The sequence below is a fragment of the Theropithecus gelada genome, chromosome 17 (genome assembly GCF_003255815.1).
Source record: "Theropithecus gelada isolate Dixy chromosome 17, Tgel_1.0, whole genome shotgun sequence".
Lineage (NCBI taxonomy): Eukaryota > Metazoa > Chordata > Mammalia > Primates > Cercopithecidae > Theropithecus > Theropithecus gelada.
Window position 1 is genome coordinate 51,796,055 of NC_037685.1, and position 11,906 is coordinate 51,807,960.

General features: G+C 50.5%; 1 protein-coding gene across 2 annotated transcripts in view; it reads right to left on the bottom strand.

Moving 5' to 3' along the window:
- The window catches only part of GRTP1 (growth hormone regulated TBC protein 1), a 35,539-nt gene extending 24,001 nt beyond the window's left edge, over positions 1 to 11,538 (bottom strand). For both annotated transcript variants that reach the window (XM_025364024.1, XM_025364023.1), the window contains exons 1-3: positions 11,416 to 11,538; positions 11,158 to 11,306; positions 1,994 to 2,152 (exon numbers count right to left, since the gene is read on the bottom strand). In XM_025364024.1, the coding sequence (XP_025219809.1) occupies positions 1,994 to 2,152; positions 11,158 to 11,306; positions 11,416 to 11,447 (340 nt within the window). In that variant the 5' untranslated portion in view covers positions 11,448 to 11,538. The remainder of the gene's footprint in view (positions 1 to 1,993; positions 2,153 to 11,157; positions 11,307 to 11,415) is intronic.
- Positions 11,539 to 11,906: the final 368 nt, after the last annotated feature.

An 11,906-nucleotide genomic window follows, 5' to 3' on the forward strand; every position in this document is an offset into this window, starting at 1 on the left:
GAAGAAAATGTTGTCTGCCCATGCGTGGAATATTATTCACTCTTAAAGAAGGAGGAAATTCTCACACGAGATGCAGCACAGAGGATCCCTGAGGACTGAGGCGAGGGAAAGGACCCCAGCCGCACAGGTCGCAGCCCACAGGACTCCTCTTACGTGACCCTGGAGTTGCCAAAGCACAGAGGCAAGTGCACTGCGGGCTGTCAGGGCCTGGGCAAGGACACGGGGGTGGTGCTTGACAATGGGGACAGACCTTCAGCTTGGGAAAATGAAATGGTAAATTTTATATTAGGCATATTTTACCATAATTAAAAAAAAGATTCAGCCAGGCGAGTGGCTCACTCCTGTAACTCCAGCACTTTGGGAGGTGAAGGAGGGAGAATCCTCAGAGCCCAGGAGTTCAAAACCAAAACCCCATCTCTGCAAAAAAAATAAAAATTTAAAAAATGAGCCAGGTGTGGTGGTGCACACCTGTGGTCCTGATCATTTCCAGCTACGCGGGAGGCTGAGGCAGGAGGATCACTTGAGCCTGGTAGGTAAAAGCTGCAGTAAGCACTCACTGTGACTGCACGACTACACTCCAGTCTGAGCAACAGAGTGACACCTGTCTCAAAAAAAAAAAAAAAAAAAATCATCCAAAAAACCACAAAACAGAGCCTTTAAACTCATTTTTCAGACAGCAGTGCTCTGTTGTACTATGTACCCCTCCCCACTGCACCCAAGCTCTCCTCTTCCCAACCTGAATCAGCGTTTCTGGCCGCCAGGCTGTCCATCTGCTTGGAGACCTTTGGCGGCAAACACTCTGCGGTCAGGATGCAGCCTCTCCCCGGCAGCCCCAGCCCCCAGCCTGGGTAGCCCCCTCCCCATTGGCTCAGCCCTGTGGACAGGAGACCCCCCAGGAAGGGCAGCAGGATGCACCGTGTTCTCACCCTCCCAAGTCTTTCTAACCTCACAGCACTTTAAAGCCACTGGGTTTTTTAAAATTAAGTATATTGTGTTTAAGTGTGTATTTCTCAAAAACTGTTAAAATCAGAAGGGCAGATGTATTTTCTAAAAATCTAATTATTCAATTTAGATTAACCAATTTTTCTTTCCTTTTTTTTTTTTTGAGATGGAGTTTCACCCTTGTTGCCCAGGCTGGAGTGCAATGGTGCGATCCCAGCTCACCGCAACCTCCACCTCCCGGGTTCAAGCGATTCTCCTGCCTCAGCTCCCGAGTAGCTGGGATTACAGACATGCACCACCATGCCCGGCTGTTTTTGAATTTTTAGTAGAGGGGGGTTTCTCCACGTTGGCCAGGCTGGTCTCGAACTCCTGTTCTCAGGTGGATCTGCCTTCCTCGGCCTCTCAAAGTGCTGGGATTACAGGCATGAGCCACCGCACCCGGCCTTAGGTTAATCAATTTTGTTAGCATTCTGAACTTCTGAGAGCCAGGGACCCTATGGCTATGTGATTACTGAGAAAATCGGAGGAGAAGGGAGTCCAGCAATTATGATAGACACAAAAAAGGAAGCCCTGGTGTGCGGCCTCATGAACGCGGCTGCGTACGACGGCCACGCGACCAGTGCCCGGCGCAAAGCCCGCCGGCAACAGAGGCTGCCTCTCACTGTCCTGCAGGTCTTCATGGAGCGTGTCTGCTCCTTCGTGGCCATTTCCGTATTAGCCAGCTGGGCAGGTCTTCATGGAGCGTGTCTGCTCCTTCGTGGCCATTTCCGTATTAGCCAGCTGGGCAGGTCTTCATGGAGCGTATCTGCTCCTTCGTGGCCATTTCCGTATTAGCCAGCTGGGCACGTGAATATTTGCTGAGTGAATTACGATCATTGTTCTCCCTTTGCAAAGGCTTCAGTTTTGATTCTTTCGTGGAGAAAGATGTGACTTTAAGTTAAAACCAGCAGAGGCACCACTCACTCCTGGACACTGAGACTAGACACTGGGTGGAAACCAGTTCCTTCTGGCCCCCGGGCCCTGTGCCAGAGCCTGATCCCCGCTGCCTCACCTGTCCTGATGGCGTCCTCCAGCCTGGGGTTTCTGTCTCCCTGGAGAAGCCGGTGATAGTAGCCGGGATTCTGGTCCATCTGAGCCTGGGCCCCACTCAGCGCCATCCAGACGCGGGCACGGTGCTCCAGCGGGACCCCCTTCCGGACATAGCGCTTCACTGAAGGCCGAGAGGACAGACAGCGTGTGAGCTGGACCAGAGGCCCGCAGGGCCCACACGTTCCTGCCACACTTTCCGCTCTCACCACTTACCTTCTTAAATCGAGTATTAGAGAGACCCAGAACTTCATCCATCTCCACCAAAACTGGTACATATACTCCTTCAAAAATCCTGCTCTCCTCCCCCTCAACAGAGCACAAATCAGACTGGCTACAGAACCACCCCCACCCCCACTTCGCCATCCCATGCAGGTGGTCAGGAAACAGAGCCACGGTCAGACGGCTGCCCCGGAAAGCTCCCTAAGAGCTGTGCAGAGGAGCAGCAAAGGGGCAAAACAGTGAGAGGCCAAGCTGAGAACAAGGACGTTGGTTGGGCTCAGCTGTGAGCACCTCAGATGGGACGCCGCAACTGGGAGACCACGGTTTTAGTGGCAGACGTCACTGTCCTCCTTGTGCAGTTATCTCTATACATTGAAAGCTACTCCATTTTGTAAGGATATTTTAATTGACAATAAAAATGTGAAAGAGTAATTAGTAATTTTCTAAAATTAGTATTTTCTAATAAACATATAGGGACAGAAGCCAAAAGCCATGAGCTGTCTTCATTAGTAATACTGAGTAATTTCTTAGGCAGATGGAAAAGATATGCATGACTAACATCCGAATTAATTATGTTAAGTCGAAAGCTGCCACACTGTGCTCTTAAGCTACAAAACAGTTAATTTTCAAAGCAAATATTTAAAGTTTTGCTGTTTTCCTTTGATACTACACTATACATATTTTACTTTTTTCGAGACAGAGTCTTGTTCTGTCGCTCAGGCTGGAGCGCAGTGGTGCAATCTCAGCTCACTGCAACCTCTGCCTCCCGGGTTCAAGCAATTCTCCTGCCTCAGCCTCCCAAGTAGCTGGGATTACAGGCACGCACCACCATGCCCAGCTAATTTTTGTATTCTTAGTAGAGACAGGATTTCACCATGTTGGCCAGGATGGACTCGAACTCTTGACCTTGTGATCCACCCACCTCGGCCTCCCAAAGTGCTGGGATTATAGGCGTGAGCCACCGTGCCCGGCCCTGCACATATTTGAAAAGAAACCATTATTTTAAAAGAAACCATACTTTAGAAAAGAAGGCATATGCAATTTGTGAAATTCTATAAGCTGCCATAAAAAGAAAAAAATCTGAGGGACCAGTTGTATTCAGCAGATAAAAACTTACAATAACTTCATAGGCTATAGTCAAGAAAAGCACTATAGGGTAAAACTTTATGAGCTCCAATTCCAAGGTGATCCACAGTGTATGATCCTCTGGACACGGGCAGATGATTGTGTGCTAGGTGATTACTGAGAAAATCAGGCTCTGGAAGGACAGGCCCTTGTCTGTCCACTGGGCCTCCCATTCCTGGAATGGAACCTGGGAGGCAATAATAGCTCACTAAATACGTGATGAATGATACAAAGGCAAGGAGGGAAGACCCAGAGGAGCGAGAAAACAGACACTAATGCCATCCACTGAAAGCCAAAGAATCCCTCTTAAGGGCCGGGCGTGGTGGCTCACGCCTGGAATCCCAGCACTTTGGGAGGCCGAGGTGGGTGGATCACGAGGTCAAGAGATCGAGACCATCCTGGCCAACATGGTGAAACCCCATCCTCTAATAAAAATACAAAAATTAGATGGGCGTGGTGGCGGTGCACATCTGTAGTCCCAGCACTTTGGGAGGCCGAGGTGGGCAGATCACGTGAGGTCAAGAGATCAAGACCATCCTGGTCAACATAGTGAAACCCTGTCTCTACTAAAAATACCAAAGTTAGCTGGGCATGGTGGCTCACGCCTGTAATCCCAGCACTTTGGGAAGCGGAGGCAGGTAGATCACAAGGTCAAGAGATCGAGATCACCCTGGCCAACATGGTGAAACCCCATCTCTACTAAAAATAAAAAAATTAGCTGGGCATGCTGGCTTGTGTCTGTAGTCCTAGCTACTCGGGAGGCTGAGGCAGGAGAATCGCCTGAATGTGGCAGGCAGAGGTTGCTGTGAGGCAAGATCATGCCACTGCACTCCAGCCTGGTGACAGTGACACTCTGTCTCAAAAAAAAAAAAAAAAAAAGAATCCCTCGTAAGAAACCCTCTTTTCTGGTTTAGAAACATATTTGGAGGATCAAGTTCAGGCAAGAACATCTCAGTACACTTGGTTTATGGTTTATTTGCACTGCTTACAGAAACAAGAAAAACATGTTTTGCTTTATTTTTAAAATTCTACCAAAGACACCAATAATTCAGCCTGACTTTTCCTCCAAGTTAGTACAATTCGTACTAAGGTTTGCTGTAGGTCTCATGACTCTTAGAGGGCAGCTTGACCAGGAATGCTCTGAATGAGTATTTGGTCATTCTGTGCTAAACAACAGCGGGAGAGGGCGAGTCCCAGCACAGGCAGAGACTGTTCTAACTGAGAGGGACAGAAGCAGAAAGAAGAGGCCATGCAAAAACCAGTGGTACTTCTACAAACTAATAATGAACAACTGGAAATCGTCTATTTAAAATTGGGGCCTGGCGTGGTGGTTCATGCCTGTAATCCCAGCACTTTGGGAGGCCGAGGCAGGTGGATCACCTGAGGTATGGAGTTCAAGACCAGCCTGGTCAACATGGCAAAACCCCATCTCTACTTAAAAAAATACAAAAATTAGCCAGGCGTGGTGGCACGCACCTGTAATCCCAGCTACTTGGGAGGCTGAGGCAGGAGAATCTCTTGAACCTGGGAGGCGGAGGTTGCAGTGAGCTGAGATTGTACCACTGCACTCCAGCCTGGGAGACACAGCAAGACTCCATCTCAAAAAAATAAATACATTTAAAAAAATTTAAATTGGCATCATTTACAATAGCAACAAAAAAAGAGAAATACTTAGGTAAAAATCTAACGAAATATTTGCAGGATCCAAATGCTGAGGCCGGGCGCGGTGGCTCAAGCCTGTAATCCCAGCACTTTGGGAGGCCGAGGCGGGTGGATCATGAGATCAGGAGATCGAGACCATCCTGGTTAACATGGTGAAACCCCGTCTCTACTAAAAATACAAAAAACTAGCCGGGCGTGGTGGCGGGCGCCTGTAGTCCCAGCTACTCGGAGGCTGAGGCAGGAGAATGGCGTGAACCTGGGAGGCGGAGCTTGCAGTGAGCCGAGATCGCGCCACTGCACTCCAGCCTGGGTGACACAGCGCGAGACTCCGTCTCAAAAAAAAAAAAAAAAAAAAAAAAAAATGCTGAATACTGCAAAAGAAATCAAATAAGACTGAAATAAACTAATAGATACACCATGTTCACAGATGGCAAGGCTCAATATTAAGATGTCAATTCTGGCCGGGCGCAGTGGCTCACACCTGTAATCCCAGCACTTTGGGAGGCTGAGGCGGGTGGATCACCACGTCAGGAGATCGAGACCATCCTGGCTAACACGGTGAAATACAAAAAATACAAAATACTAAAAATACAAAAAAATTAGCCAGGCATGGTGGCAGGTTCCTGTAATCCCAGCTACTTGGGAGGCTGAGACAGGAGAATGGTGGGAACCCGGGAGGCGGAGCTTGCAGTGAGCCGAGATCGCGCCACTGCACTCCAGCCCGGGTGACAGAGCAAGACTCCATCTCAAAAAAAAAAAAAAAAAAAAGTCAATTCTTCCAAAGTTGATCTACAGATTCCTATATACACCTCCTTATCACTGTTCCAGGAAAAAATTTTTTTGTGGACAATGACAAGCTGATTCTAAACTTTATATGCAAAGTGAAAAGAACCGAAACAATTTTGAAGATGAAGTTGGAGGAGACATATTACCTGATTTTATGCTTTACTATAAACCTGCAGTAAGACAGACAACGTGGTACCGGAGAAAAGTTAGACAAATGGAATAATGGGATATAAAAAGGAATCCAGAAAGAGACCCACACAAACAGAACCACTTGCTTTTTGATAAAAGTGCAAAGGAAATTTAATGCAGACAGAATAGTCCATCTACAAAAGAACGACTAAAATAATGTTGGTAAAATAATGTTGGTGTTTACCAACAATATGAAGAGCTGGCAAGACTGTGGAGCAATTAGAAGACTCACACTCGCACATTTGTGGTGGGAATGCCAAATTTTACTGCCACGTTGGAAAGACGGTTTGTAATTTCTTACTAGTTAGTTAAACACGCACTTATCATATGACCCAGCGATCCCATACAAAGTGTTCAGTCAAGATAAATGAAAACTAGTTCACACAAAAACCTGTAGGTCAATGTTATAATGTTGGCTTTACACATTCCAAATGTCTTCAGCTGATGAAGGGATTTTTAAAAATTGTAGTACATCCACAAAATGAAGTACCTCAGCAATAAAATGGAATGAACTATTGACACATACAAAGTCCTGGATGGATCTCCAATGCATCAAATGAAAGAAACCAGACTCAAAGGCTACAATCTATATGATTCCACGGACGACACCATGGAAATGGCTGAACTATGGGAATGGGGAAGAGGTCAATGATGTGGGCAGTGGGCCGACTTCAAAGGACAGGATTGTTGAAGGTGACAGAATCTTGATTGTGGTGATGATTGCCTAGCCGTGGGTTTGTCCAAATTCACAGAACCATATACTGGTAAGAGTGAATTTTACTGTAAATTGCGATACTGTAAATTGATAGGCCAGGTGCAGTGGCTCATGCCTGTAATCCCAGGAGACTCCATCTCTACAAAAAAAAATCTTAAAAGTTAGCTGGACATGGTGGTGCACACCTGTAGTCCCAGCTACTCTGGAGGCTGAGGCGGGAGGACTGCTTGTCTAGGCCGCAGTGAGCTATGATCGTCCCACTGCCCTCCAGCTTGGGTGACAAAGCAAGACCCTGACTCAAATAATAACAATAATATCAAGGTTGTCTTTAAGGGAAAGGTCAAAATGGTTAAATGCACCAGCTCTGGAGTCAGACACTGTGCTTCACTATGACTTGCAGGTTCCAGACTCTGAGCGTGCCTCGGTTTCCTCATCTGTAAGGTGAACAGAAGGCACCAAGCCTGCGCCCGAGGTCCCCGAGCAGCTCTGGCCGTTGGAGCAACACCCAGAAGCTTCACAGAACAAAGAATTCTGGGATTTTTTGATAAGTTTGTTATCTGGATTTACACTGTTTCTTTATAGAAGAATGAAAACCGTTTACTTGTCCTCACAGACTGACACTTTCCCAGGGGCAGGGCTAACCCACAGAGCGTCACTAATGTTTGCAGAAGTATAACATATCAATTCAAAACAGTTGGGAAATTTTTAAAAAGAAGCTACATCCAGAGAACTGACATCCATCTGTCTACCCGGACAAAGTTAGGCAAATCCCCAGTTTTTCGGTGTATCTTTGAAAATATGTTTTCTCAATTTAACTTAGGTGGTGTTAATATTCTAAGCCACCAGGAAGGAGGTCTCCAAGAAGCCAACGGCCCGAAGCTGCTTCCCTGCAGACCTCCCTTCTCGAGATGGAGAATGAAATAGGAATTCCACAGGACTAAGTTTGTTGAATGTAGTCTTTCTAGGGAGGAAGAGGAAGTTGTCTTCCTAAGGGCTCCTGGTGGATATTTGCTACGGAAAAAGGGAAATACAGTATTTATTGTACCCACTAAGAGTGTGATCAGGCAGAATACGTTGTAACTATCCCTTAAGACATGTGGATTGCTGAGACTGGTAGATGACTGTGTTCCTGGAGACTTTAACATGGGAAGTGCAGATGAAAATCCTCCAAAAACAGAAGAAAGAACTTTACCACCGTCAGAATACGTGGCAGGAAGAAGTTGTATTCCCATTTTTGGAGTAACTTGCCCACTCCTGTTTTATGCCCGACCCTCCGCACTTGAGGCTCTGCCAGTGCCCATGAGCACCCTGACGGTCACATCGGAACCCAGGCCCCAGGCCAGGAGGGACACACGCGACCACAGACTCCTGGAGCCTCCCACCGGAGTCACCAGCATCCCCACTCACTGCAGAGCAGGCCCACAGCCCTGTGGCTCCCACCCCGCACGCTGAGGCTCATAGGGGACCAAAGAGATGTATTTGCTCACAGACCCATTCATGCCAGTGATGCTACCATAATTACACAGTCCAGTTAACATTACATAAATCAGCCCAGCTCGGTGGCTCACGCCTGTCTTCCCAGCACTTTGGGAGGCTGAGGTGGGTGGATCACTGGAGCTCAGGAGTTTGAGGCCAGCCTGGCCAACAAGGCAAAACCCGTCTCTACTAAAAACACAACAATTAGAGGGGTGTGGTGGCAGGTGCCTGTAATCCCAGTTACTCAGGAGGCTGAGGCAGGAGAATTGCTTGAACCTGGGAGGCAGAAGTTGCGGTGAGCCGAGATTGCGCCACTGCCCTCCAGCCTGGCTGACAGAGCTAGACTTTGTCTAAAAAAAAAAAAAAAAAAAAAAAGATTAAAAAAATTAAAGCAAAAAGAAGACAATTGTTACTTCAATAAAAACAAAGTGAAGTTTTTAGAAAGAGTTGATAGAGACCAACGCTAAAAAAAAAAAAAAATAAGAAAAGGCAAAAACAAACTGTTGAATTACGTGTAAAATAACTGCAAAGGATTGGGGAAAAGAATAAAAATCTGGAGGATTCTGCATCCGGATTGCTTTTTACCTTTTCCCTGCTCTTCCCAGAGCCCCTTCCCAAATCCATATTGGAAAGTGGGGGCAACGCACTGAGTGGTTCCCTAAAAAGGAAAATAGGGGACCCAAGTTAGCAGCCCCTAGTCAAAGAAAAGGAGAGCAAGAGGACAGATCCAAACGACCAAGGCAAAGACAGAAGAATGAATGTGCAGTTGTGTTTTCTGTAAAAACAAAAAGTTTATGCACAACCGTACATCTTTCAGATGTTCTGCTGTAACCAACCTCCAGGTCACAGCCACAGGACTTCCCACGGACTTCCCCTGCTCTTAAAGCAAACTGCAGAACCAAGCGTGCACTTCTGCTCCTGAGGGGGATGGAAGGACAGTCCCCTTCGGTCATCTCTACAGGAGATGGGGGCCAGGGGTGGAAGAGAACTCCCTGTTGCACTTTGTAGCCCTTAGTATGATTAAAGTGTTTACCATGTACATAAATTATGCTTTTTAACTTCACATGTCTTATATACTTTTATCTTACTTTTTAAAATTAAAAGACCAGTTAACTTTTAAGAATAAATCAGGCGCAGTGGCTCACACCTGTATTCCCAGCACTTTGGGAGGCCAAGGTGGGCGGATCACTTGAGGTCAGGAGTTCAAGACCAGCCTGGCCAACATGGTGAAACCCGTCTCTACTAAAAATACAAAAATTTGCCTGGCGTGATGGTAGGTGCCTGTAATCCCGCTACTTGGGAGGCTGAGGCAGGAAAACCGCTTGAATCCAGGAGGCACAGGTTGGTTGCAGTGAGCTGAAATCACACCACTGCACTCCAGCCTGGGAGATAGAGTGAGACTCTGTCTCAAAAATAAATAAATAGAAAAGAAAAAATCAAAAGGAAAAATAAAGACACACGTTCCACTGGAAACATGTGAATATGCAGAGGCCACAGGGATGGGACATGATGCATTTGTGGGAAGCATATAGGATATTAGCTTCCATCTCCATAAAAAATTTAAAAATTAGCCTGGAGTGGTGGCGGCGCCAGTGGTCCCAGCTACGTGGGAGGCTGAGCGGGGAGGATGGCTGGAGCCCAGGAGGTCAAGGCTACAGTGAGTGGTGATTGTGCCACTGCACTCAGAGGGATACCCTGTCTCAAATAAATAAATAAAAGCAAAAATTGATCTTATCACCCCCTGCCTGGAAAACCTTTAACAGTTGGCTTCTCTGTGCCTGGCCGTGGTCACCACACACCTCCGACTCTCCGCCCAGGTGCAGGACCCCGGCTTCATCTCTGCCCCTCCCCACCAGGTCCTACGGCTTGGAGCACACAGCTCATCCCTTGAAGCTCAGCTGCCATTCACATCCCCCTTCTCAGGAAGCCCCCAGGACTCCCCTTTGACCCCACTCATCTGAGTTCCTAGCTCCAGGGCACACTCCCACCAAGCCCTCACCCCAGGCAGGCACTTCATTCATTCACTGAACACACAGGGAAGTCGCCCGGCACTGCCGCAGGTTCTGAGGACTGAGCAGTGAATGAAATATCCGGGACAGGGAGGAAGGGTTTTTGACTCCAGCAGAGGCTGTGCTGGGAAAGGCAGAGGTGAGGCGGTGCCCTCCGCACAGGGAAGGCTGGGGAGCTCCTGAGGAGGGGGCCCTGCAGCTAACCCCGAGGCGGGTGGGCGGGCGGCCAGGCCAGTACTCACCGCAGCAGGAGGAGGCCTGGGGTCGCGGGGGAGCGGCAGGTGGAGCAGGACCCTGTGGGTCCCGTCACAAGGATGGAGTCTTGCTCTGTCGCCCAGGCTGGAGTGCAATGGCGCAGTCTCCACTCACTGCAACCTCCGCCTCCCAGGTTCAAGTGCTTCTCCTGCCTCAGCCTCCGGAGTAGCTGGGATTACAGGCATGCGCCACCACGCCCGGCTAGTTTTGTAATTTTAGTAGAGGCGGGGGGTTTCACCATGTTGGTCAGGCCGGACTCAAACTCCTGACCTCAGGTGATCCGCCCACCTCGGCTTCCTAAAGTGCTGGGATTACAGGCGTGAGCCACCGCAGCCGGCATGGATCGAGTTTTGATCCATCCCGATCTGGCTCCCTTCTGGGAGGGACGGGTCTCCTTCGCGTCCGACCAGCCGGCCCATCCCAAAGCGGGAAAACAGGTCCCTGCGGCTGCCCTAACTCGGAGCCGCAGCCAAGTCCCGACCTGCCCGGGAAGGTTCCTCCCCCTCCCTTCGCTCCCGGAGGCCGGACTTTGCCCCGCCCGTCCCAGCCCGACCCACCTGCGCCCTCGAGACCCACCTGCGCCTTCGAGACCCACCTGCGCCCTCGAGACCCACCTGCGCCCTCGAGACCCACCTGCACCCCCGGGACCCACCTGCACCCCCGGGACCCACCTGCGCCCCCGGGACCCACCTGTCCGGCTCCTGGGGACGCTCCCGCCCTGCAGCAGCCGGGACCACTTGATCGCCCTGCGGGTGAGCGTGACCAGGTAGCTGGAGAAAAACTTCTCGTAGGCGGCGTCGTCGAAGTCCTCAGGCCGCTCGAATCCGTACGGGTCGATCCTGCAACACGGAGAGAAGGAGGCCGGCGTCCCCGAAGTTTCCTCTGGGGGGTCGGGGGCCCGCTTGGGGACCGCAGCCGCCGGGGACGCCCGCACCCCGCGCCACCCACCTGGGGACCCGCGAGCGCTCGGCGGGCTCCATGTGGGGAGGGAGGCGTGCACCGAGCGAGGCCAGCGGGTCCCAGGTTCGCCTCCCGGCTCCTGGGCGCTCAAGTCCTTCCGGCGGGACCGCGGGCGCGGGGGGGCGGGGCTGGGGCTGGGGCGGGGAGGGGGAGGGGAGAAAGGAGGGGCAGGAGGGGGGTGAGGGGCGGGGGAGGACCGGGGGAGGGGCGGGCGACGGAGGGCGGGGAATGGGCGGAGGGTGGGGGGAACGGGCGGGGAGGGGGGAATGGGTGGAGTAGGGGGGGGGGGAGGGGGGGGGGGGGTGGGGGTGGGGGTGGGGGCGGGGCGGGGCCTGCTCCTGGGGCCTCGGAGGCCGCTGCGTCCCGGGCGGGGTCGGGCAGAAGGGCAGAGTCGGGGGCGCCCCCCGCAGATCCCCGCGGCCTGGACCCGGGTGAGAAGAGCTGCTTCTGCGATTCCTTCACTCCTCAGTGCCTGGCGG